Source organism: Heteronotia binoei, chromosome 14, assembly GCF_032191835.1.
Source record: "Heteronotia binoei isolate CCM8104 ecotype False Entrance Well chromosome 14, APGP_CSIRO_Hbin_v1, whole genome shotgun sequence".
Lineage (NCBI taxonomy): Eukaryota > Metazoa > Chordata > Lepidosauria > Squamata > Gekkonidae > Heteronotia > Heteronotia binoei.
This window is the reverse complement of record NC_083236.1, coordinates 20564630-20592458: the sequence shown is the minus strand read 5'-3', so window position 1 is coordinate 20592458 and position 27829 is coordinate 20564630. Positions and strand designations below refer to the sequence as shown.

General features: G+C 44.5%; 1 protein-coding gene across 2 annotated transcripts in view; it reads left to right on the top strand.

Moving 5' to 3' along the window:
- KIAA0930 (KIAA0930 ortholog) overlaps nt 1-27494 on the top strand; it is a 52878-nt gene extending 25384 nt beyond the window's left edge. The window contains exons 2-10 of one of the 2 annotated variants that reach the window (XM_060254418.1): nt 6741-6889; nt 7999-8103; nt 8680-8757; nt 10289-10390; nt 11660-11800; nt 19098-19292; nt 21072-21234; nt 24040-24195; nt 26397-27494. In XM_060254418.1, the coding sequence (XP_060110401.1) occupies nt 6741-6889; nt 7999-8103; nt 8680-8757; nt 10289-10390; nt 11660-11800; nt 19098-19292; nt 21072-21234; nt 24040-24195; nt 26397-26437 (1130 nt within the window). In that variant the 3' untranslated portion in view covers nt 26438-27494. Of the gene's footprint in view, nt 1-6740; nt 6890-7995; nt 8104-8679; nt 8758-10288; nt 10391-11659; nt 11801-19097; nt 19293-21071; nt 21235-24039; nt 24196-26396 lie in introns of both variants that reach the window. The other variant, XM_060254417.1, reaches the window with a different exon arrangement.
- The last annotated feature ends 335 nt before the right edge of the window (nt 27495-27829 follow it).

Sequence of the window (27829 nt, the reverse complement as noted above, 5' to 3'; positions counted from 1 at the left end):
CAGGGTGTCTGTTGTGGGGGAAGAAGATAAAGGAGATTGTAAGCCACTGAGACTCTGATTCAGAGAGAAGGGCGGGGTATAAATCTGCAGCCTTCTTCTTCTGTGGCAGAAGTATAGCCATTTGCCTCATCGCCTACAGTATGAGGAGAGGCTCTGTGATTGGTGCAGTCCACCCTCCCCTTGTGTGTGGAAGATCATATCAATGGAGCCTGTTCTTGTATGAGTGTTCTTAGGTTGCGTCATTACCTTGTCCACTCAGGCGACATGTGATCTGTACTCTTCCCCCTATGTGCAAAGCAGTCCGCTGTAAACCAGAGCCCACTCTAAAGGCTGCGGTGCTGGAAGCCCTTTCACATAGCAACTGCAAAATCAGATGTCAGGAGCAAATTTAATCACATGCTTATGCTTTGAACAAGGGTTACATTATACACAAAGTAATTGTTTCCTTCTCTTAGTGCTGCACTCCCCCATCCCCCGCCATAATATGATTAGGTCTCCAGCAGCTGGTGTTTCACTGATTGCTGCTGCCTGCCATTTTAACAAGGGGTGTTCCTCACTTCCTTTCTCTGGCTGCTGTAGGCATTGCCTGCCACCCTGCCCATCTGCTGGCTGTGTGGTTAGCTGCAACCCCCCCCCCCCCAAACCAGAATAAACCCATTTAGAAGAAGCCACAATCTCATCTGAATGCTTTTTTTGTAAAGAAACCTACTAGCTGTAGCATTTTAAGAACTTTCGGATGCTTTCATATTTATTTACTTATGCCTGCTTTTCGGCCCCAATGGGGACCTAAGGTGGCTTACATCATTCTCCTTTCCCCCGTTTGAGTCTCAGAACACCGCTGTAAGGTAGGTTAGGCTGAGAGAGTGTGACTAGCCCAAGGTCACCCAGTGAGCTTCTATGGCACAAGTAGAGATTCGAACCCGGTTTCCCAGAGACTGGTCAGGCCCTCTTAACAACTACATCACACTGACCCCTAATGGTTTGATAACCCCATTGATATTCAAAACTATTAATTGTTGTTTGAAAACTTTCAGAAGTTCCAAAAGGTACTGCAGGTGAGGTATGTGAGCGGGAATTGTTAAGGAGCAAAGAAGCCCAGGGGTGTTGGAGCTGAGAACTTTGTGAGCACTGAAAGCTGCTTTGTCTGGTCTGCTCCGTGCAGAGTTGCCTTTGCCAAGTGTTCAGAAAAGTCTTTTGGTCTAGAATGTAGCTCCTAGATGTATGGCAAGAGAAAGCTTCCAGGAGCGCAGTACTTCTCTTTTGTTCCCTTTGTGCTGGTTGGTTTCTGGGCTGATGTTCAGGTGCTTGTGACCTTTAACATCTTAAGTGAACGTGTCTTTTGGTTTACCTCCTTACATACTGACCTGCCTGAGTACTGAGGTAGTTTTTGGGGGCCCTCAGTGTGCCTCTTTTAACCCAGACTATTGAAATTGACTGAGCTAATTTTGTCAGGTGCTGCAATGAGCTGGGTGGAAAATCGCCTAAAGAGACCTGCTTTCTTGTTTGTGCAGTTGCATTTTGCCCCTGCAGGTCCCTCTCTTAGCCAGAGCTGACAGGTGTCCATATGTGTGCAACGTCTGGATCCCTCCTAATGCTCCAGGATTACTGGGTTCTCAGCTTGCAGCAGGCTTGAGACCTGATTGTGTTAGTAATCTTTAGCTTTTAAGAATAGTGCACAAGCAGCAAATAAATATAAAAAATCTTAATTTTTAAGTTAGTGGAACAACGTAGAGGTGGGATGGTGTCTTGTCTTTTCTTTGTCCCCTCAGTATGTCTATTTCTATAGTACTTCGGTTCAATATTCAGATAACAATTTCTTTTTCTTTTTGAATGAATTAAGCATTTCTTTTCAGGCACTTTCAGTTAAGTAAGTGTAGGCTATTATTCTGAAGTGAACAATTGGCAGTACCACTCAAAGGTAATAGTGACAAATTCCAGAGAATTTTTGTGGTTTTTAATGGTTAACTACCTCAGGTCTTTGTGAGAGAGGCACACACTTAAAATGGGCCCGAGCCCACTTCAGCAGGGGCATCAAGTGGTTATCTCAGGGAACATTTTTAAAAGCTCATTCTTCCCTCACAATTTTCAGGGTAGTATATATGGTGCCCCTCCCAGTTCTCCCTGTAATATCTATGACTGGCCAGATAGCTGGTGTATGGGCCTTACTAGGCCCAGGCAGGCTGGTGCTTAGAAAGTTGACTCAACTAAATGAGGAAAGCTGGAAGTAGGTGGGTTTCATGTCATTCTGCCCTGTTTCTAGTCCTTCAGGCAGAGGACGGTATACTCATAACCATCCAGTGAGTTGGATAGAATGGAGAGATAGTGGCTGGTCATGGCTGAGAAGGGATTTGAACCTAGGCCTCTAAATCCCACACTTACTGTGAATGTGGAGAGGAACAGAGAACTTTTTAAAGTCAAGCAGGCCTGAAAAGCAAGAGGCAGCAGTAGATCATGATGAGAAAAAAGCTAATTTTTATGCTAGACATTATTTGAAAAGAGACTGTGAACAGAACAGCCAATATCATACTGCCCTTCTGTGGCTCTGTAGTATGGCCACATTTGGAATGTTGTGCACAATTCTGGTTACTGTTTCTTGAAACGGGTGTTCTAGAGCTGGGAAAGGTGTAGGAAAGGCCAACCAAAAAGAAGAAAGGCAAAGGAGTTTGGGGGCTTCTGCCCTTACAGGGAACTGGAAAAGCCCTTGAAAAAGCATTAAAACCTTTTAAAATTGAGCAGATAGAAATAACAAAGTGAGCTAAATACAATCAGTGAACACAGAGAAATGGAATGGTTCTTTTTAAGTAGTACGTGTATAAAGGGAAAGATACAGAACCTTTCCAGGCATTTTTACAAAAATTATGCTACACTTCTGCTAAAACAATGACCTAAATTTGCAGCATGGCACTTCAGCTCAGAATCTCTCATTCCTCAGCTCCCTCTCCTGTAACACTGGCTCCCTTCCCCAGACTCCCCTCTCCTGCTAGAAACATCCAGCCCCAGCCTGCAAAGACCCTTAAGATCCCATTGCCAAACCTTTCACTGGTTCTTGTTCCCCAGCTCACCACTCCTATTGGCTGGTAGAGCTCTGCTGTCATTGGCTCCTCTGTTGCTGGGCTTCTTTTTCCTTTCCTTTTCTACAAAGAAAAGCGAATGGGTTTTTTAGAAAGGGGAACCGGGGGGGGGGGGTTATTTAGGAAGCGGTGCATTGTAATATCTGGATTGTTGGGCTTCTATTGAGAGTTGCATTGAAATCCTTGACTGCTCAGCCAAGAAACATTCTCTTTCAGCCGTACTGACTTGGCAGGGCAGAATAGGAGACCATGGGAGCCCAGAAATACTTGGGGCAAACCTCATCAAACCATTGCATTGTGTGTGCTTGCATAAATGAGCTTTGGAGGAGAGTAGAGTTTTTTGTTCCACTGTTTGAAACATCATGCCATAAATAACGAAGAGGGGTTTTTTTGAGGGTGGGGGGACAAAATGTATGTCGTCATAATTGCTGTTTGTACTACTTATTATATAATTGCTTTTATTTTAAAACTTGGTGTCTGATTCTCTTGGTTTCTTTTTTTTATTGAATTAGCATGGTAGTTAAAAGGTTGAGCTATCAGTCCGGAAGTCCTTGATTCTAATCCTGCCTCTGCCATAACTCACTGAGTTGGCCCCACCTTCAGTGTGGAAACATTAATAGTAACCTCCTTGAGATGGTGGTTGTTGTAAAGATTATCAAAGTCATATATGTGACGTGGTTTGAATGCTCAGGGAAAGGCACTGAACGTTACAATTATTTATCTGCAAAGTTTTATTTTATTTTGTTGTCAGAATACTCCTGCATTCCACCGCCCACCCATGCAGGAGTATTCAGGAAGGCGTGTAGCTGGCATGCTTCCTGCCACAGACGAGCAGCTGCGTCCCTGAAACTTCTGGGTTGTATCCATTGACTCTGCCACAACTGGCAGGAAAAGCTGATCCAACCTTCATGCCAACTGCACTGCCAAGAGGTAGTTTTATTTCCTTATCTAGGTCATTGCTCACCTGATCTTGGTTTTATTCCTGCTAAATTCAGTTGAGTTTGAAGGTGTTCAGCTTTCTTTTTCCTCCTCTGTGCACAAACTTTGATCCCTGACAACGGTTTTGTGGAGAAATAACTTAAAATATTAAAGACCAACAGCATTTATTTCAAAGTTTTGAATCCAGTGGCACCTTTAAGATCAACCAAGTTTAATTCTGGGTATACCCAGAATAAGGAGCCCCGTGGCGCAGGTGGTAAGGCTGCAGTACTGCAGTCCGAGCTCTCTGTTCATGACTTGAGTTCGATTCTGGCTGAAGCTGGGTTCAGGTAGCTGGCTCAAGGTTGACTCAGCCTTCCATCCTTCCGAGGTCGTAAAATGAGTACCCAGCTTGCTGGGGGAAAAGCAATGGCAAACCACCCTGTAAAAAGTCTGCCGTGAAAATGTTGTGATGCGACGTCACCCCAGAGTCAGAAACGACTGGTGCGTGCCCAGAATTATACCCAGAATTAAACATAGTTGGTCTTAAAAGTGCCACTGCACTCAAACTTTGTCCTGTAGCTTTTGACCAACACGGCTGAATCCACCTGAATCCTGAATCCAGCATTTATTTCAGTGTGAGCTTTTGGAAATTTTGTCACATCTTTTGAAGAGCTGTGGTGAGTTTGAAGGTGTGCTCATTGTCGTGTGCCATTGGGCTGGTCCCCATAAAATTACATGGCTTGTGACTTGGCTTTTTGGCTTTTACTTTTGTACCAACACTGCTGTAAACAGCTTGCCCTTCTAATGACATTTAGCTTTTCTGTACTTCTCCCCTCCTTTCCAACCTTGTGACAACAGAACAGGAGCATCTGAACAAACAGAGATGAACTTTCCAGGGTAGAGCTGTTGTCGTCTGGCAGTACTGGAGGGCTCTACTAATAGTGCAGCAACAAGGATGGGAATCTGCCCCTTGCTGTTTGAATCCCAGTGGATGTTTGTCGGTATAGCTGCTGAAAATCTTTTGCTTGAGCTCTGATTATTCCATGATGCGGATGTAGCATTATCTACCTGATAGAGAAAGGCCTCTTTGGGCTGGGAATCTCTACCAAGCAGCTGAAGGTCTGGTTTCATGGATGAGGTCTAGGCTGAAGTTGCCAATAGGCAAGTTTCCCACATGATAACAATTTTCCTTCCTTTTGACTGGTGGGCCAATGAGGGTCTTTCATTAGAATGGGTAAATAGGAAGGAGGCTGGGGCTTAAATATATTTGGTACCTTGTTGGTTTGTTCACTATTGTCATGGTTTGGGTCAATTCAGGTCAGATCTTAGAGCCCCTTTCACATCTCTCTTGAAGTCATCCATGTCAGACTATTCATAAGGGAAACAAATGGGGGACCACAGTCTGCTGCTGGGTTGGCCTTTCCTGCTCCCCCCCACCCCACCTTGCCTTTTGCAGGAAGTGTTTGGTCAGAAGCCAACAACCCCATCTGGGCCTCAGCTGCACAGCAAACTGTCATAACTGGAGAAGTGGCCCCTAGAACACCCCCCCCCCTTGAGGCATTAAAAAAATCTGATGGAAAAATTGGAAAATTTGAGGGAGTGTTGGTGGGTGGGAGAAGTTCCTATGAAACACTCTTAACTGTAGACATATACAGCATTTTCCAGATTGTTTTTTGTTTAAATGTAAATAATTTGGGCCACAATTATTGTAATGTGTTTAATGGTAATATGTTGTTAAAGAGTTCAGATTGTTAAATGTGACAGAATGTAACTTAGTATGCAGATATACTGGTAGTCCTACTTATTGTGACTGTCAAGAGGGTATCATACATTTTCTTTGCTTTCTACAGAATTTGTTTTTTACCTCCAGCTTTTATTTCCCCCCCCCCTACCTATCAGATGTCAAAAGTTAGGATCCACGTGCTTATGGTAGTGTTGGGTCCAATAATGTGCAGTTCTTTCTGAAGTATTGGGTATATTTGTAATTTTTTTTAATAGTAATGAAGATATTTGTACTGTTGAATTCTGTAAATATACCAAATCGTATATTTACGCTACCTACATAGCATAAATACCTAAGTTCTATGTGGTATAAATACCCAAGTTATAAATGAGACATTTTATGATTTTCAATCGGTAAAATAAGGGTAGGTTTGACAGCAAAGTAAGTATTGCATATATTTCAGTTCCCCCAGAAGTGTATGTATTCACAGCTTTGTCCTTCCACCCTGGTTTACAAATCAGTAAAGCTGGCATGTACTTTCTCATACAGTTCCTAGGAAAAATCACCGTGAAACTTTTTAACTGCAATGCTTGTCTAATATTGTATCGACAATGGCATCCATTCACTGATGTTCATTTTGTGAAGAATCTTTTGAAGCAAAAAACGTTGTGTGGGGAGGAAGAGTGGAGTATTTTCCACCTTGCATCTTTTTGTCACGATTTTTTAAGGACCTCTTCATGTGGCAGTCAGGCCATACTAATGTTTTCCTCTCCGGTATGAAGGGGGGATGTATGAGATCAGTGGACGTGTGCCACAGAGTTGTGATGAATTGTGACACCCCGGAGTACAGTAATTTGTTGTGTACAAATTACTTCCCTGCGGGAAACACTCTGGCAGCGCTGCTGTTTTAATGCTTGGCTGGCTGCCACACAAACGGGGAGACTCAGCTATGGTAGTTTTTTTAAAAAAAAAAAGCATTGTGGGCTCAGTAGATTTTAAGGCTCGCTTTTAATCACCTTTTTTAGGGTGTTTCAAAGATGACCGCATTGTGTTCTGGACATGGATGTTTTCCACGTACTTTATGGAGAAATGGGCTCCCCGGCAGGATGACATGCTCTTCTATGTCCGTCGAAAACTGTCCTATGTGAGTGGCGATAATACAGATGGGAAGAAGGTGAGTGGCAGAAATGGCACCTTCTACCTGAAGGCCTTCTCCCAAGCCAATGTAGAACTTTTGGCCTTGTCTACCTGCTTAGAAAAGAGCCCCGTGGCGCAGAGTGGTAAAGCTGCAGTACTGCAGTCGGAGCCCTCTGCTCCACGACCTGAGTTCGATCCCAGCGGAAGCTGGTTGAGGTAGCCGGCTCCAGGTTGACTCAGCCTTTCATCCTTCCGAGGTCGGTAAAATTGAATACCCAGCTTGCTGGGGGGAAAGTGTAGATGACTGGGGAATGCAATGGCAAACCACCCCGTAAAAAGTCTGCCGTGAAAAACGTTGCGAAAGCAGTGTCACCCCAGAGTCGGAAACGACTGGTGCTTGCACGGGGGACCTTTCCTTTCTTACCTGTTTAGAAATAGTGTAAAAAGAGGCTGCAGTCCACGGGTATGGAACACAATCATGCAGAACAAGATACCGCATATAATCTTTTACAATTGTGATTTTAAAATCACTTAAAAAAAAAGCCTTTGAGTGTGGGAAAGAAAATATAAGATAATGCATATCTAGGGTATTTGTGGAAATTTTAGTATTTATTTCTTTTATATAAAATATTTGTTAACCGCCTTTCTACCTCACAGAGCTTCAGGCGGCTTACGACACAGATAAAACACACAAAATACATTAAAAACCAAAATTTGAATTGCAGCAGGATAGCTATTAAATTAATCTAAATAAAACCATACTGAGTGTGCATGTTCCTAGTATTGTGCACCCAAGACAGATTGGGTATTCTTTTGGTTCAGTACTCACCTAGCTGGCTTATGCTGTCTCTGGATAGTGTCTTGCAATCCCTTTATGGAAGGCACATAGAGTTTTCCCACATTCATTGCTGCAGCTCCATCTATAGCCCCTGGAAAGATCACTCCTGGGGACATAGGATCTACTCAGAGGAACAGGGATATGAAATTGCTTCTCCCTCAATAGCGATGTGCATGCCGAACTGAGGAGGAGCAATTTCTTCTCCTTGTCCCTCCTCACTGCTGCCTCCCTGGATCAGTCAGCCCTCAAATAACGTCTCCCATCACTATGCAGCATTCACCTGGTTCCTCTTGGTTTTCTCTCAGCAGGCTGAAGTGGAGGTTTACCGTAGGGATTCTAAGAAGTTGCCTGGCTTGGGGGATCCAGATATTGACTGGGAAGAGAGCGTCTACTTGAACCTCATCCTGCAAAAGGTGACATAAATCTCTTCTTCTGGCACTTGCTTTGTTTGAGTATTGCAAACCCTTGTTCTCTGTAGCTCTGGGCAAAGCACGGTTGATTTGCTCATGGGGAGAGAGGGTTGAGGCAATTTTGCTAGGGTTTTGGGCCATTGTTTTCCATCTGCCCTGAGTTTCCATGCTCAGCTCCAGGGCTGCCCAGCCCTCAGCATATGAAGCTGTAGAAAAGAGAAGGGGAGCACTGAACAGTAGGGTGTTTGGGGTGAGTCTCTTGTGTTGCAGCACTAAGCAATGTTTTTCCACTTTGGAAACCTATGAAATGGGGTCGTTGGGGAGGCTTAAGGGGGTCAGGGAAAGAGCAGTGGTTCCTAACTGTCCCTGTGCAGTAACAGCCAAGGTGCTTGCAGAGCACTTAAAGACTGAGTTGTGCTGGGAGGAGGTGGATGACTGGGCTGTCAAATGGTCCCTTCGGAAAAGAATGACACATTTTCTTCCTTGAGGGGTGGGAGGAAATTTGTTACGGAGGGCTGTGATTGTGGCTGGCTTTATATATTAATAGTTTCCACCCCCAACCCCTTGGTTTGGTTTCAGCTGGATTATATAGTGACATGCGCCGTGTGTACCCGTTCAGATGGAGGGGACATCCACGTCCACAAGAAGAAATCCCAGGTGAGGAGCACCATCTAAATCTTAGAAGGCAGCCCCGTGCCTACAGGTTTTTACACTGCACTTATTACACTGCACCCCAGAAAACTTTACAAGAGCCAAAATGGGGGTGCTCAGAGCAGTATGCTGTATGAGGTGTTATCACAATATCAGGGTGGGGAGAATTAAACACAGTATGTTGCGGACCCTGTTTCCATGGAGTCATGAAATAACATTTGCTCGGTTTTGTGAAAAGTTTTGCATCTGCTCCAAACGAGTTTGTAAAAGAACAATGGCAGCACAATATATGGAATACAAAAATATCAAAAATATTGTGCAAGACACACACTCTTGAATAGTTTATACTAAATTAAGTATATTGTATTGTGTCATATAATGAACAGCCTACAAAAGTAGGCATACATTCATACAATCAGAAATTAAAGCCAAACAAGAGTCTCAAATACAGTATTTCAGGGAGGACCCCTCACAGTCTCTTAATTTTCCAAATAGAGTACTAAGACTCAATAATAAAGTTCCACAGGAGTCCCTCCGTTGCTTGTTGGCTTTTGAGGGAAAAATTCTTGCCTTCACGCAAACTCCGGCTTTGATTGCGTTCCGCTGCTCCTGCAGTGAAAGTATCTATCAGTGGAGCTTTAACCCCACCCTTCTTCCAAACAGGAAGGATTTGAATGTGGGTTTCTTCAGTCCAGCAGTGTAACTATTACACCACTCTGCCCATTTGAATAAAAGCCCCATGAAACTCCTCACCAGCATAAAATATGGGTAAGGAGGGAGGGTTTTATACCCACAAACCTTCACGCTCCCTCCCTCCTTCAGGCTGTTTCATCCCTGTATCCCCACCCTTTTATTTATTGGACTCCTTTTGTTCTCCTTTCTCTCTCTGGCACCCTGCTCCTCTTCCCAGTGCCCCTGTCTTCCTGTCTTCCCCTGCTCCCAGTAGGTCCTGATCTTTTTGTTTCTTTCCTGGCTTTTTTCACACCCTTCCCTGGGCTTCCCTTCCCATGTTCCCCAATCATAGTTCCAGAGGAGTTAGCAGTGGTAGTCTGTTGCTGCAAAATAGTAAAGAGTCCAGAAGCATCTTTAAGACTTAACAAATTTTATTGTAGCGTAAGCTTTTGTAAAACACAGTTCTCTTCATCAGATGCATGGAGGGTATGTAGAAACTGGCCAGAGATATATAGGTGGTAAGGGGAGGGGGGAGTGCCATGTAAATGCAAAGCGGCTGCAAAAGTCATGGATTTTACCCTTTTCATGACTTTTGCAACTGTTTGTCGTTCTCATATCTGGTTCATTTGCTGCAGCCGAGAAGTGGAACGAAGGGGGTCATTGGTGGGGATCTGGGGATCATTGTGGCCTTCTTTCCTTCCTACTGTCGGCTTGTGTGTGTTTGCGCATGCCGAAAAAGATTCCTCTGAACCTTCTGACAGGGTCGACTGTCTGTTTTTCTACCCATGCCTGTCCTTCCTGCCAGTATTCATAGCTGTTCATGGAGCAGCCAGTCGCATAATAACTTCCAAATGTTCTCTTCTAGCAAGTTTTTGCATCTCCAAGCAAGCACCCGATGGACAGCAAAGGGGAAGAATCCAAGATCAGCTACCCAAACATATTCTTTATGATAGACAACTTCGAAGAGGTAGGGCCTTCATTGGTACAGACATTTCTTAGACTTGTCTTCAAACCTTCCTTTCACGACGTAGGGTCCTCCCATTGAGTTCCAGAGAACAGTCCCACGACTAGAAATTAGGGGTGTGCAAAAGAAAAAAATTCAGAAAGATTCGGATTTGGGGGCTAAAAAATACGGGAGGCCATATATTTTCTAATAGTAGATTCAGCAACCGAATCTGATTAGGGAGATATACAGCTATTCCCGAATATATGGCCCCATTATACTCTACGGGGCATTGAAATCAATGGCAAAATAGGGTATAATTAAGTGCGGCTGGGGGGCAGAGGGTTTGGGGTAGAGGCTCCACATTTTCTGGGAAGCTTCAGCGGACTCTCTCCTGTAGGATTTAATTTCAGTGGCCCGTAGAGTATAATGGGGCCGAATGGCCGCCGAATTTTGGCGGCAATTCGCAACTGCAGTATATGGCTCCCGAATCAGGTCAGAGAATCTGATTCTGCCCTGTACTGCTTTAAAACAGCCAAATCAGCTGTTTTTTGAGGGTCTAATCGGTTTGGCTGAACCGAATGCACACCCCTACTAGAAATGTCCAGACAGCTGGGCGAGTCTAAGCTTGCTTACTAGCCTTGCTCTCTCTTTAGAAGCTCAAAGGGACTTCTGTAAAGCTCTCAGCCATCTGTTCTCTAGATCCTGAAACTGCCTTGGCTTTGCCATTTGCAGAGCCTTCAGATCTGCAGGAATTTTTGCTGTGGATATAAAGCACTGACAGGCAGAAATGGGCAAAACACTGGAAAATGAGTCCAGAGCCAAAGGGAAATGAATTACTTAGGAAACCTCATAAATGGTGGGACCTGAGTGGCATGCGACAGTGTGGTTGTGTGCTATCAACAGCATGATGTTTTGGAAGGGGGCATGCCCCTTTCAATTCCCGATGCAAGCTGTGATCATTTGGACTTGCTATAAAAAGCTGTTGCTCTTATTTGTATTTCCTGATTTTTTAATAGTGATCTTGGCTTATGTCATGTTTAATGAGGGGCAATTATGATATGACCTGCCTTCTGTCTCTTTCTCCCCCCTGCCCCTCCTGCCAACCCCCCCAAACTGCTATAGGATTCAGCGTTCCTAGGCTAGTTATTGGACATTTGCTTTTCTGCCACAAAATACTGTATCTCGCTTGCCCCGTGAACGTTATTTTGACATTCTGTGGTTTACATGAACTTCAGGCCATGTACAGCAATTGGCCTTCTAAGTATTTGATTTCCCTGGATGTGATGGCAGGTGTTCAGTGACATGACTGTCGGGGAAGGCGAGATGGTCTGTGTGGAGCTGGTGGCCAGTGACAAAAGCAACACTTTCCAAGGCGTCATCTTCCAAGGATCGATCCGCTACGAAGCTCTCAAGAAGGTCTATGACAACAGGGTAAGCCAGCCATTTGAATGAGAGCACTGGTCCAACCTTGATGGCCAGGAAGACCTGAAAAGGGTAGCCATGTTTGTTGTTCTCATATCTGCTTCATTTGCATTTAAAGGCATGTGGACTGCTGGTCTAAAAGTCTGCATATTGAGGGGCATTGGCCCAGTATCATTTTACCCTTCTGCACACTCAGTGGCTTCTTCAGGCCCTTTTCTTAGATACCCAGAAGCAAGCAGCAGCAGCAGGAGGAGGAAAGCTAGTCATTCTCTCAAACTTGGGTCCTGTGCTATTCCTTTATTGCTTTATGCTGATTGCATAGTTGTTTTATCACACTCTCAGATGGCTCAAGCATCTCCTTTTTGCTTTCATCTCCTGTTGTGATGCACATTGTCTATAAATTATGGCAAATCCAAAATCATAGCATTTTCAAAGTCTTGGAAACCACAAAGTTGGTGTTTCAACGAGAGTATGGACTGTATGCCAAAGTCTCGAGGCAGCAGGAGGAAGATTGCGGGCCTAACTTGCCTGGGAAAGTATAGATGTTTGTATACAAATGCTAGAAGTGTTCAAAGTAAAATTGGTGAGTTGGAATGTTTAGTGTTGGGAGAAAACATAGATATTTTGGGAATTTCAGAAACTTGGTGGAATGAGGAGAAACAGTGGGACACGGTGATTCCTGGATATAAGTTATATCGGAAGAATAGGGAGGGAAGGGTTGGAGGTGGGGTGGCTCTGTATGTCAGAGAGGGTATACAGTCCAGTAAGACTGAGGTCAGAGAATTAGATTCCCTTCTAGAAATGCTTTGGGTCGAAATAGAGGGCCCAAAAGGAAATTTAACTGTGGGAGTTTGTTATTGCCCACCAAATCAAAAGATATAGGACGATTATAATATGATGGAAGGATTAAAGATAGTGGCTAAACATAAAAACTGTGTCGTAATAGGTGATTTTAACTATACGCAGATTGATTGGAGAGCCAGTTTGGTGTAGTGGTTAAGTGTGTGGACTCTTATCTGGGAGAACCGGGTTTGATTCCCCACTGCTCCACTTGCACCTGCTAGCATGGCATTGGGTCAGCCATAGCTCTGGCAGAGGTTGTCCTTGAAAGGGCAGCTGCTGTGAGAGCCCTCTCCAGCCCCACCCACCTCACAGGGTGTCTGTTGTGGGGGTGGAAGGTAAAGGAGATTGTGAGCCGCTCTGAGACTCTTCGGAGTGGAGGGCAGGATATAAATCCAGTATCTTCATCTTCAATATATGTTCAGGTTGAGAGAAAGAGATTGAGTTTCTAGGTGCTCTCAGTGACTGTGCTATGGAGCACATGGTCACAGAACCTACCAGGGGTGGGGCGATCCTGGATTTGGTCCTAAGTAATGCCCAAGACTTGGTGAGAGATGTACAAGTGATTGCACCATTGGGAGCAGTGACCATAACATTATTGATTTCACCATTTGTATAAATAGGGAGTTGCCTCAAAAGACCAGCACAGCCACGTTTAACTTTAAAAGGGGTAAATTCTCTGAGATGAGGAGGCATGTGAAGAGGAAACTGAAAGGAAAGATAAATACTGTCAAAACCCTTGATGAAGCTTGGAGGTTATTTAAAACTACAGTCCTAGAAGCTCAGATAAAATATATACCACAAGTTAGGAAAGGCACAAACAGGTATAAGAAAAGGCCTGCATGGTTAACAAACGAAGTAATGGAAGCTGTAAAAGGTAAGGGCTCCTTTAAGTGGTGGAAAGCTAGTCCAAGTGAGATTAATAAAAGGGAACACAGGCTGTGGCAAATCAAATGCAAGACTGTGATTAGGCAGGCAAAAAGGGACTATGAGGAGCATATTGCAAAAAACATAAAGACCAACAAAAATTTCTTCAAATATATTAGAAGCAGGAAACCAGCCAGGGAGGCAGTGGGGCCCTTGGATAACGAAGGGGTAAAAGGATTACTGAAGGAGGACAGGAAAATGGCTGAGAAGCTGAATGCATTTTTTGCCTCTGTCTTCACTGTAGAAGATGAGAAGTGTTTGCCTGTTCCAGAACCGCTAATTTTGGAAGGGGTGTTGAAAGATGTGAGTCAGATTGAGGTGACAAGAGAGGAGGTCCTACAACTGATTGACAAATTAAAAACTAATAAGTCAGTAATAAATCATACATCCAAGAGTTCTGAAAGAACTCAAAGTTGAACTTGTGGATCTCCTGACAAAAATATATAATCTTTCATTGAAATCTGCCTCCGTTCCTGAGGACTGGAAAGTAGCAAATGTCACCCCGATCTTTAAAAAGGGTTCCAGAAGAGATCCGGGAAATTACAGGCCAGTCAGTCTGACTTCAATGCCGGGAAAGTTGGTAGAAACCATTATCAAGGACAGAATGAGTAGGCACATTGATGAACACAGGTTATTGAGGAAGACTCAGCATAGGTTCTGTAAGGGAAGATCTTGCCTCACTAACCTGTTACAGTTCTTTGAGGGGGTGAACAAACATGTGGACAAAGGGAACCCAAAAGATGTTGTTTACCTTGCCTTCCAGAAAGCTTTTGATAAAGTTCCTCATCAAAGGCTCCTTAGTAAGCTCGAGAGTCATGGAGTTAAAAGGACAGGTCCTCTTGTGGATCAAAAACTGGCTAATTAATAGATCCAAGCGGGCAGCCGTGTTGGTCTGAAGCATTGAACAAAGCAGGAGTCAAGTGTACCTTTAAGACCAACCATTTTTTATTTAGAACGTAAGCTTTCATGTGCTCTTAAGCACACTTCATCAGACGAGGAATCCAGCACAGTGAGCAAAGCCATACATAGCTGAGCAGAGCCATACGTAGCTGGTAGTCAGTGGCCCAGAATGCAACATGGAGTGAGTATAAATGGGTAGTCTTTGCAGTGGAGGACGGTAAGCAGTGGAGTGCTGCAGGGCTCAGTACTGGGTCCCATTCTCTTTAACTTGTTCATTAGTGATTTGGAGTTGGGAGGAAGCAGTGAAGCGGCCAAGATTGCAGATGACACTAAATTGTTCAGGGTGGTGAGAACCAGAGAGGATTGTGAGGCGCTCCAAAGGGATCTGTTGAGGCTGGGTGAATGGCGTCAATGTGGCAGATGAGGTTCAATGTGGCCAAGTGCAAAGTAATGCACATTGGGGCCAAGAATCCCAGCTACAACTACAAGTTGATGGGTTGTGAACTGGCAGAGACTGACCAAGAGAGAGATCTTGGGGTCGTGGTAGATAACTCACTGAAAATGTCAAGACAGTGTGCGATTGCAATAAATAAGGCCAACGCCATTAGGTTTTTTCTCACGAAAGGGGGCATTTTATTCCAGTTGCATTAAAACTCTACTTGGCCAAAACAATACCCCAAGTCACTTATGGAACTATGTTGGGTCCATCCTTATCAAGCTTTGATCCCCTTGAGAAAATTCAGTCCAAATTTTTGAGAGCCATTTTCCACTTTCCAACCTGCGTTTCCAATGCAGTACTATGCTTGGTAACTGGCTTGCTAAGCATAGAGGCTAGGGTGAGCCTACTTTCAATCACCACTTGGCTCAATCTCAGCCATTGCCCCACGAATATCACATCGTTGATTTTAAAGGATAGATATTGTTCCTCTTGGGTTAGAGCCATCCATCAGAAAATGTCTACGTTTGGCTTTTCACCTGAATCTCTCCAGATAATGGCCCTGGATCCAGCCATAGTCAAACAGAGATTACAAGACATTGAGAGATAGCATGATATTGCCAAGGTCCCAGATTATCTAGCTCCCCCTCAAAGGAGATATGTGCTAGCTCCAGCCCCCTATCTCTCAAATCTAAGAATACCATCCCACAGAAGGGCCTTTTCTATGGCCCGTTGCAATATCTTTCCTTCAGCAGTCGTTGAGGGCCGCTTCAAAAAGGTGCCTATGGCTGAGCGGGTTTGTCCTTGTGGTGCAGATAAAGTGGAAACGATTGACCATGTTTTGTTTGGGTGTGGCCTATACCCTCGCATACGCGCCAGGTATATTTGTTTGAGGGATGTCTGGGGTTCTCTGATTTCAAAATCAGAAATATGCTGTTATCAGATTTTAACCCCCAATTCACAATTCATTGTGCCAAATTTATGGCGGCAGCTAGGAGAATATGTGAGGATTATGTAAAGAAGGGGTCTTGAACTAACTGTTTTTTGAATATTTCCAAGCTTGTATTTTACCTTTTCTTAAATGCCTGAGTACTTTGTATACCACCACAAATGCTACTGAAACTGATACAAATACAGAGACCGTGCATAAAGTTGCCAGATTTTATTCCCATGCAATTAAATTGCACTCTCTGGTTCTTCTCACAAGCCAATGCCGAGGTAACAGATTGTAATTTTAACCAGTGTATTCTAGTTAATATTTCTCTGGAGCTGTATAATTTTTAAATTTTTTATCATATGTACTATATCTAATAAGTTAGAAGATGTTCGACCAGTACTTTATTATTTGTGCTTTGTATTTGGTCATGGACTGTAATAAAGCAAACTGAACCCAACACCATGCTGGGAGTTATTAGGAAGGGAATTGAAAGCAAATCAGCCAGTATCATAATGCCGCTGTATAAATGGATGATGCGGTCTCCTTTGGAATACTGTGTACAATTCTGGTCACCACATGTCAAAAAGGATATTATAACATTGGAAAAAGTGCAGAAAAGGGCAACTAGAATGATTAAAGGTTTGGAACACTTTCCCTATGAAGAAAGGTTAAAACGCTTGCGGCTCTTTAGCTTGGAGAAACATTGATTGCGGGTTGACATGATGGAAGTTTACAAGGTTATGGGATGGAGAAAGTAGAGAAAGAAGTACTTTTCTCCCTTTCTCCACAATACAAGAACTCGTGGGCATTCAATGAAATTGCTGAGCAGTCAGGTTAAAACGGATAAAAGGAAGTACTTCTTCACCCAAAGGGTGATTAACATGTGGAATTCACTGCCACAGGAGGTGGTGGCGGCTACAAGCATAGCCACCTTCAAGAGGGGATTGGATAAAAATATGGAGCAGAGGTCCATCAGTGGCTATTAGCCACAGTGTGTGTGTGTGTGTGTGTGTGTGTGTGTGTGTATATATATATATATATATATATATATAATATAATTTTTTTTGGCCACTGTGTGACACAGAATGTTGGACTGGATGGGCCATTGGCCTGATCCAACATGGCTTCTCTTATGTTCTTACAATATTGAACAGGTTAAATCTTTTAGATACTAAAGGGGGGGGGGCTCTTTTCAGTATAACCACATCTGGATAGCATAGCACTATCCAGTGGTTACTTTAGCAAGGTGCAGTTCGTCTGCGGTAGTCAGGGGGTTTTTTTTACGTGAAGGGCAACCAGTTTGTTCTAGCTGCCTTCCGCATTTTTATTGCCAGAACAGTTTCCCAGTTATTATATGGGATCCCCATCTGGATTGGTGCCTTCAACAATCAGTTTAAGCAAATTGAAGCAACGTTTCTACACCGTATCTAGCCACGCTGCAGTGTGTTTAGAGATGGGGCTGCACTTGATAGAAACTAGGGCATGGCTACTAACTTTAAAGTTTTGACTACACCTGCATTTCAGGGTCACTGAACCCACAACCTAATTCATACGATGTTATCTGACTTTCCAGTTGGTATCACAGAATTCAAAAGAAAATGCAATCCATAGGTGTTTCCCTGGGCTCTCTTTTAATGCAAAGTGAAATACAGGCATTCAGAATTTTGAAATGAAGGCTTTTTGATATTGAGAAGCAGACCCTTTGGTCTCTTGAACATAAAATATGCTCCCATCTAGCCTTTGGTATTTTTCCAGGTTATGGGCTGCCTGCTGCTTATTTCCCCCTACTTATTACTTCACCTCAAAAACGCCTCTCTTTTATGTTAGCAAGATTTAATGTTTTGCCTTTAGCGGTATTGTCTGGGAGGTTCACTAACGTTCCCCATTGTGAAAAATTCTGCCCCTGCAAAGGAAGCTATCTTGAATCGGTAGCCCATGTTCTACTTTAGTGCGATTTTTATGAGGAAATGCGGTACCTTATAATTAGACCCTTTGTGGCGAATCATCACGCATCACCTGATGCAAATTTAGGGTTTCCCCCCCATTATCCGGTCAGTGTCCTCACATTACAAATTCAGTGGCAAGATACCTTTTGGCTGCTATGACAATCAGGGAGCAAAAGACAGACTCTCCCATCTGATTCCTGTTGACTGCTCTTACACTTTTATCTCTTTTCTGAAAATACGTTCTGCTTTGTATCTTCTTTTTAATGCCATTAAAGGTACTTGGATTGGATTGGCACTGAGAGAATGGTGACTGACCCAAGGTCACACAGCTGGCTGCATGTGGAGGAGGAGTGGGGGCTCCAACCCAGTTCTCCAGATTAGAGTCGTCTGCTTTTAACCACGCCACCATACTGGAACCATTTACTCCCAGTCATATGGGTGTTGGGGGTGGGGATTACTGAACTGTGTCCTCTGCAGTTTCTGCTTGAAGCCTCCGACCACTGCTGCCTGCCTGCTGATGGCCACTGCTGCCGTCTTCCATCAGCAACAGCTGCTGATACCCAAAGGTTTAAAGCACAAACTATGGAGGATGCACCACTTTCTGTTTTAGTCTTCCCTCCCCTCTGATGCCCAGTTCATCAGAATTCTGGCTGGCAAGAGAACTGGGGAGGGAGAAGGGGACAACAGGGAGTGTGGGAGATGATGATGAGACTGGATTTATATCCCGCCCTTCACTCTGAATCTGAGTCTCAGAGCGGTCACAATCTTTACCTCCCTCCCCCAAAAGACACCTTGAGAGGTAGGTCGGGTTGAGAGAGCTCTCCCAGAAGCTGCCCTTTCAAGGACAACTCTTGTGAGAGCTATAGCTGATCCGAGGCCATTCCAGCAGCTGCAAATAAAGGAGTGGGGAATCAGACTTCGTTTTCTGAGATAAGAGTTTGCACACTTAACCATTACACCAAACTGGCTCTCAAACTGGGAGAGAAGTGGGGGTCATCAGAGAGTTGGAAGGGAGAGAAAGCGGTGGTTGGACAGTGGTTAGAGGGAAAGGAGAGAGATGAGGGCTTGCACCAAGGGGTAGGCAGGATTTGCTGTTTTCGCGAATCTCACTGGTCTGCTGCTTTCATGAGTTCTAAATTGCGCCCATTGAAAGAAATATGTCATCGCAGGTGAATTCCTGTTTTCTGTATGCATGCCAAGGCTATTCACTACTTGTTTGTCCCATATCTGAACCATCAGCTTGAAATCACAGCCAGGTCTTCCTTGACAAAGAATGAGTGTTGTGTTATAACTAGCGGGTACTTTTTCTCTCCCTTGCAGGTAAGTGTTGCAGCAAAAATGGCGCAGAGGATGTCCTTTGGCTTTTATAAGTACAACAACATGGAGTTTGTGCGAATGAAGGGGCCACAGGGGAAAGGTCATGCAGAAATGGCAGTGAGTCGTGTTTCAACGGGTGACACTTCTCCCTATGGAACAGAGGAAGATTCAAACCCTGGCTCACCTCTGCACGAGAGAGTAAGTTACAATCGTCCAGAATGTGTTCCAGGGGCCCGAAGTATGTGTTGCATCTAGCTAGGCTCTCCTTTGGACTTAGCATGGGGCATTGCAGGGAAACTCCAGGAGATCTTTGAGGATACCTTTGTGTCTTGTGACATTATTCAGCAGTGTCTTTTTACTAGTATAACTGGAGAGTAAGTCAGGCCTATCGCAATCGTGCGTGTAGTCAGGAAGGCATGTCAGTGAAAATGGACCCTATTTCAGCTTTGATCCCAAATTCATAGTAAAATTGCATGAGAATGAGGAAGGTCTTTCTTGAGCTTCCTCCCGCACCCAAGTCCTGCTAGTTTAAGGGTTTGCACCTTGGACTGCCAGCTCCAGGGTGAGAGATTCCTGGATATTTGAGGGTAGAGAGACAGTGAAGAGGAGGGACCTCAACAAGGTGTATTGCTGCAGCGTCCACCCTCCAAAGCAGCCATTTTCTCCATTCTGGAGATCAGTTGTAATTCCAGGTCTCCAGGACCCACCTGGAGGTTGGTAACTATATGAACTCCATCTGGGAAATGAAACCGACATGCCTCTAAAATGATCTTTTGTCATAGTGCTGAAGCTCCTAGTTTGCTGAAGCAAGTTTGGATGTGGTGGACAGTTTTATTCAAGGAGAATGAGTCCTGGTAAATGTGAAGCATGTTGTAATAATGCTCTGTACATTATTTAAAATGCTTGCTATTCCGAAACTTCCCATGTGTATCACTCAAGGGGGAGGATGTAAGCCAAATGAGGCAGTGTAAAGAAGGTGAATCTGGGGGGCTTTTAGCACCAGTTCTTATTCCCAGGCAAGAGCTCTTGGACTGCCAGTAATCCAGAAGGTTAGTCCTGGAGGGGAAGAGAGGTGTGGAGACAGGTACCCTTTCCCAGGCAGGGGACTTTCCATTTGTCACAAGGCGGCCGTAGTTGTGTGCAGACAAAGGCTTGAACTGAAGGCAGGTCCTTGCTCCATTTATAGAGGCTTAAATAAAAACCAGAGGTTTGTGTCTACTTGGGCTTGGTGGAAAGGGTGAATTCAGGCAAGCTGTTCTGAAGGGGGGCAGGGGGGAGTTCCCTGGTCCTGGGGACATTTCCAAATAAAGAACGGTGGGGGTTGCTGCAGACAGTCTTCCTCGAGTACAGACTTTCAGTGGAAATGCCAGAGGTCCTGTATGGAGTGCGTTTGAATGAAGAACCTTTTAGTCGGGAAGGCTGGTGTGAACCTCAGGTGTTGATAGCAGATTTGACGCAGCAGGATCCTTGCGTCTAAATGTACCTTGATTTACTACTGAGAGATCCAGATTAGCAGTTTGAGAGCTTGGTCTATAGAGGTGGCCTTTGTCTTGAGTAGTTGTAATGGATGAATGGAGCCTGATCCCACCCACCTCTGCTGATGTAGAAGGGCCCAGAATTCATTTTTGAGTAGGGTTGTCAGCCTCCAAATGGTGGCTGGAGACCTCCTGGAATTAGAACTGATCTCCAGGCTACAGAGGCCGGTTCTCCTGGACAAAATGCCTGCTTTAGAAGGGGGACGGTAAGACATACCCTGCGGAGGTCCCTCCCCTCCCCAAACCTCACAGTCCCTAGTTTCCACCTTCCACCCAGACTCGGCAACCCTTTTTTTTGGGATCTGATGTGACTGGCAGAGAAAGGCTGGTCTCGGACACCGAGCTGTCCTTTGAGTGGTATTCAGAACAAGACCACTGTCTTCAAAACATTTCCTAGCTCTCTTCCCTGGTAACATCTTTCTTCTTTATTTTCTCCTTTCAGGTCACTTCCTTCAGCACTCCCCCAACTCCTGAACGCAACAACCGCCCCTCATTTTTCTCCCCATCCCTCAAGAGAAAAGTGCCCCGGAATCGTATTGCTGAAATGAAGAAGTCTCACTCAGCCAACGACAGCGAGGAGTTCTTCCGAGATGACGACGAGGGAGGTGAGGGAGCCCGGGACGCCTTGCTCTTTGGCGTCATTGTGAGGCTCTGGAACTCAGGCCATGAAGATGGGGGAAGTTGCTACATCCATGGAGTGGGGGCTACATCCATGGCAGGGTTTTATCTGCTTCCTTGTTGTTTTTCTTCACTTGTGTCCCATTTTTCTTTTCGGTGAGGGACCCAATGTGGCTTACAATCCCCCCCCCCCCCCCCCCGCCTTCCATTTTATCCTCACAACAACAGGTGAGGTCAGTTAGGCTGAGAGTATGTGATTGGCCCAAGGTCACCCAGCAAGCTTCCACTGCAGAGCGAGGATGTGAATATGGGTCTCCTAGAACACCCAGGCCCACATACACGTTTGCAGGTTCAGTTTTAAATATCGCTGATAACAAAAGCCGCTCCTTGGCTTGTCTGCTGTGGGTTCCTGGGCACATTGTGGTGCCTGACAGGCTGCACAAATACGGTCTTTTGGAGAACATGAGATGTTGTTGGCAGGCTACCCTGGAGAACCTTCTTCTAGCAGTTTGATTCAGGTGGGTCTGAAGCAGCAGAGCAAAGTTAGAGTCCAGGGGCACCTTTAAGAGCAATGAAGTTTTGTGTGCGTGCGCACTTCTTCAGATACAATGAGAGGGAAATTACCAGTCTGTACCTACAGGTAGAGGATGAGCAGAAAATGCCGTAAGGTTTCCTTCGTGCTTGAGAGGAGATGGATGGAGCACAGTGGCAGAGTCTCAGTTAATTACTCTTGAGCACGCCTCAGTTAAGGATATCTCTGCCCATCGGTCTCCCAGTGTTGACATTTTATTTCCTTCGCTATGTTTCTCCCCAGAATTAAGCCCAAAGAAATGGTGACCATATAAACTAAGCTTGGGATTCCTGTTTGGTCCCTGCATCCATCTGTTAAGCATCTTCATTATGTTGCATGCTAATTTGCTGCTTCCCCTCTACCTATTTGTGTGGACTGGTAATTTCAGTTTCATTGTATCTGAAGGAATTAGCATGGACCTGAAAGCTCATACCTTGAATAGAATACTGTTGGTCTTAAAGGTGCCACTGGACTCCAGCTTTGTTCTTGTAGCTGTAAGTAAGAGGGCTAGAATGAGCTAGTTTCATTTTAGAGATTTGTCTTGAGTTTTGATTGAGCCTCATGCTGACCAAAATGCTTGGGAGGCCCGTAACATGTCAAATGTAGATAGATCCAAGTAGGCAGCCGTGTTGGTCTGAAGTAGTAGAACAAAATAGGAGTCGATTGCACCTTTAAGCCCAACTTAGTTTTATTCAGAATGTGAACTTTCGTGTGCTCTCTAAACACACTTAGTCAGACGAGGATAGCTGGTAGGCAGTGGCCCAGAATGCAAAATGATACAGATTTAAGAACCAATGACAGAATAATAAAATTATCTAGTAGGCAGTGAATTATCTAGTAGGTTTAGAATGTAAAATGGTACAAATATAAGATCTAAAAATGTCCATAATTGTCTATATGCCATGTGTACAAGATTGATTTATTTATGTGTACAAAAATAAGATTTATTTAATATAATATTAAATAAAATATAAGTCATTGGATCTTATATTTGTACCATTTTACATTCTAAACCACTGCCTACCAGATAATTTTACTTCACTGTCATTGGTTCTTAAATCTGTACCATTTTGCATTCTGGGCCACTGCCTACCAGCTATGTATGGCTCTGCTCACTGTGCCAGATTCCTCGTCTGGTGAAGTGTGCTTAAGAGCACATGTAAGCTTACGTTCTGAATAAAACTAAGTTGGTCTTAAAGGTGCAAAAGTACATGTAGTTCTTCCCCAGAATTGCATTTACTGGGTCTTGGGAATGGGGGGTGGGGTGAGGAGCAAGACCTTCATCTGCTTCTTTGGCTCAGTGCTGCCCCTGAGAGAAGACAGTAAGAAGTAATAATAATAATTTATTTTTATATCCCGCTCTCCCCCGCCAAGGCAGGCTCAGATGGACCATGAAGTTTGTACCTGCTGTCTCCATGACTCTTCAGTTGTGTCTTACGAAGCAAATACTTTGTTTAGGATGTACTGGACAAGATATCAACTCTTTAGTCAAGGATTGAGTAAAATGTCTAACTGTTGGCCTTGTAACTCACAGGATGCATCCCTTAAATATATGCTCTGGACATGTCCAGCCATTCAGTTTTTCTGGGAAGAAATTATTACTCCTATTAATTTTGTATTAGTGCTCATTGATTTAGGATGCTTGTGTACTTTCAAGCTATATGCCCATCTCTTGGAGGCTAACTGATGTGCAATAAAAGTGGACCCTTCGTGCCCTTACTACTCTTAAGACTCATTCTATAGCATTGGAAAAACATAGGCCGACCTCCTGTCAATCAATGGATTGAGGGCTTTTAGAGCTTTACCAGCATTTGACACCTGGCATATAGACAATTATGGACTTATTTTTAGATATTTGGAAAACCTTTATGGAAACTTAAGGGTAGATCTGCCACTAGGGATATGTGTTTTAAATTAAAACGTTCTGTTCTATTTTTAGTTGATGCATTTTGAGGTTTTTTTTCTTCGTTCTTCTTCTGCTCCTTTGGAAAGAAATAAGATAAATAGCCTTTGGTGTAAGGCAGTTTCATATGCAAATATCAGCAAGTTGGCAGCTGTGCCACCTGGGTGACAACTTTGGTGTCCAAAGGCAGGCCAGATGGCAATTGCCAGATGCCTGGGACAGACCTTCGTGCTCCTTTGGGGATCTTCTCCAGCAAGGCAACTGAATGATGGTTGGAGGATGGGCAATAACACTTTGTTTCTTGTTCTACTCTGGCAGATCTGCACAACGCCACGAACCTCCGGTCACGGTCCTTGTCTGGCACCGGCAGGTCTCTTGTGGGTTCATGGCTGAAGCTGAACAGGACGGATGAGAACTTCCTACTCTATGCACACCTAACCTACGTCACATTACCATTGCATCGAATTTTAACAGGTGAGGCCTCTCTCCTGCATCCCACATCTAGAGGATCATCCCTCAATTTATTATCACCTTCCTCTGCCCACACCTCACTAACAGGGAACGTTAGATGCCTCTCATTCTGTACAGAAGGCAGGAAAAGCTTCTGGTGGAATATGCCTCTTCATGTTCCATTGATTCACGCTGTTAGTTTAAAATCTCCTTTCAAATATTCAGGAGGAGGAAATAGAGCTGGCCAGGGGTGGAATTCTAGCAGGAGCTCCTTTGCATATTAGGCCACACCCCCTGATCTTAGCCAATCCTCCAAGAGCTTACAAGACTCTTTTCTGTAAGCACTTGGAGGATTGGTTACATCAGGGGTGTGTGGCCTAATATGCAAAGGAGCTCCTGCTAGAATTCCACCCCTGGAGCTGGCTAAACTTTTAGTTACGAAGTACTGTGGAGACACCCCAAACACTTAACTGTCGAGAGGTGTAATTCCAAGTGGTGGAGAGATTTCTGCCTCTCCCTAACAGCAAACTCTGCAGTTCCCTTGGCGGCATGGGAGCCACTGCACTGTTCTTCCTTCCTCTGCTTCCTCAGTGATGTCAGTGGCCTGGGAGAATAGGAGGAAACCAGACTTTGGCTGTGTCCATTTGTGGCAGCATGACGAAGAACTGTCCTGTGCTCTCTTCCTGCAAGGCTCAGGGCTTTTCATGATACCCTCATGGTTCAGGAAGAAGGGTGCCATCAGGATAGCAGAAGTTCTTGCACCTTGACTTCTGCTTAAACGTTCCGCTTTTCAGACAAAAAAAAAAGCAACAGCAGCTCCTTCCAAAGGAGTTTTTGACCTGTATGGCAGAAGGGAATCAGAGTTCCTAGGAGAGGGTGGAGCAGAAGAAGATTGTCAGTGGGCTCTCATTTTCCTTCCCTCTGTTCTGCTCTACCTGCAATTAATTACGGCTCCCTGGTTGGCTTCCAACCATAGAGGTTCCAGTCTCTCACACCAAGGAATAGAAGATCCAGTTCCATAGAAGCGCAAAGGCAGGTGTAGATAGCTAAATGGGAAAGTTTTAATAAGACACAAGCCACAAAATAGTTGCTGGAGTCTGGTGGCATTCCTGTTTTGAGGGAAAAACCTCTTCAGACATTCTCCTTGAAGACCGTGGCAATATTAAGATGACGGTGTAATCACGTAACATTGCAAGATGCCCGTGACTGTTTGCTCTTGCCCAGATGTGGCAGATGAACAGCTTGGACTGAGAAGAAAGCCATCTGCGGCTTTTTAATTGTAGGGAGTGTGCTGGTGCAGACACTGCCTCAGCTTTGTGTCAGGACCCAAAATGGATTCTGGAATTGCTTTAAAATTTCCATCCGTTCAGACATTTGTGCTGTGCTTGTTTAGTTATCGAGCACAATTTCAAAGTCTGATTCTAAATAACCTTTTTGAAACAGAACAAAGCTTTGGTCCAGTGGCACCTTTAAGCCCAAAAAGGTTAATTCTGAGTACAAGCTTTCGTGTCTGTTGCTTCAGACCAACACGGCTGCCCTCCTTAACCTATCTTTTGAAGCAGCAATTCTGGCTGTATTCAATCACTAAAATGAGTGCGTTGAATTTTCCCATAGTGAGACTTCCAGAGGTACTTCCATGAGCCTCCTTGTCATTGTCCCTCCCCTCCTCTCCCCAGCCTTCCTCAAGTCTAGCAAATAGGGTTGCCAACTTCCAGATGGATCCTAGAGATCTCCTAGAATTCAAACTGATCTCCAGGCAGCAGAAATCAGTTCCACATTCCATGAATACATAAGTCAGTCCCATAGTGAAGTCCCACCTCTCACCAAACTGCTCCACCCCCCCCCCCTTCAAAACCTCCTGGTATTTCCTAACCCGGAGTTGGCAACCTTGCTTGCATGTCAGGCCATGCCATTTAAGACACTGTGACTTTAGAACTGTAGTCGATATCTGTAGATACATACAGGTGGCAGTGGCCAGGTTTAAACAGATGGAAGTTTCAGAGCAGTTTCAGGAGCAGCGGGCCCAGAGACTTTCCCTTTTAGGCTTTTCAGGGTAGCCAAGATGACATGTATGGAGCACAGAGGCAACCGGGAAGTACCATGACTACTTTTGGATATCCTGTTTCGTACCGCTTCTCCATTTCAGATCGTTCATGGACACACGTGCTACTCTCCTCAGAACCCTCCTCAGTATTCCTGTCATGTCTCTCTCTCTTTAAATCTAGATATTCTGGAAGTGCGGCAGAAACCGATTCTGATGACATAACAGAGAGCTTGGCACTGACATGGAACCCTTGCTGCCAAGTGCCTACAAACCAACTGTCGACAGCACCATCTAGTGTCAGGAGTTAAACATTACACTGGAAAAAGGGATGTCTTGGAATAACCAGCCAGCCAATCAAGAAGTGCCTCTTCCTTCTTTTCCTTCCTCTGCTGTACATCTTTTGTGCGTATTTTAAACAAAAGACTTTATAGTTGCGACCGGCAGCAACCTTTCCCACCACTACAACAGTCGGGGCTGCGTTTAAGGAAAAAAAAAACCCCGGCTTTATGAAGAATTAGTTGTAACTGGAAATAAAGCAACACGAACAGAATGTATTAACCTTTATGTACTTTGGGAGAAATTTCCATAGGATTTTTTTTTTTTACTGTTGTACCAATGAACTTTCTTTCATAGACTGTTGAGAACCTTCCTTTCTTCCTTATCGCACAGCAAGACAGCTTTGTGTGTGCATATGCAGTTGAGGAAATGGTAGCAGAATAATGTAACCCTAAAGGAAAGCGGACTCGGCCAGAGTGCAGTTTGGCTCCGTGTCAGGTTGGAACTTGACAGATTATTTTTCCTTAGTGGTCTGTTTTTAAGGTTCATGGTGCAAATTGATTCTCTACCAAAGAACAGTGCAGACGTCCAGCCAGAAGGGCCCAAAGGAGCCAAGGTGAAGACAGAAGAACTGCACTGGGCTAGCTGCATAGGACTGGTAGCACGTCTAGATGTAAATCTTGCCCATAAGAGGATATAAGATGTACGAAAACGTGAAGGACCGTGGCACCAAAACCCCAGAGGCCTCAGTTGCTCTTCTGCCCTGGCTCAGCAGAAACTAAAGCTCCCAAGCGGCGGCTTCTGGAATGGTTTCTAAGTCAGATTTCCATCACCCCTGTATAATTTGCCGCTGCATTAGACTCCCTCAGATTTTTATTTGATGGGTCTGTGATTTGTGATGTGGTATAATTATGGGGGGAAGGGTTGTTGTTTGAGGATTGTAGGTCAGGTCTGCTGAACTGTCCGCAGAGGATGCATAAAAAGTGCCATTTTGAGCATGCCACAGGTTTTAGTCCTCGTTAAATGCGTAGTGCCGCTTTACCAAGGCAAGGTGGTTGTTTTTAAATAAGCTCTGCACTTTTCTGCCTGTGTTGTGTTCGGATGCGGTGCCTCTGATGTCCTAAACTCTCATTCACCCCTCCAATCCAGATCACCGTTGCAGTGTGAAGAGTTCTTTTGTTTTTGTCATGAGGCAAAGATCAACACACTCAAGTGTACCCGCTACATTTTTAAAAACGAAACCTGAGCAGGGAGAGGGAAGGACAGGAGCCGGGGACTGCTGAGGACGAACAGAGTTCTTTGAACCTCTTTCCCCTAAACATGCAGCTTTGCTTTAAA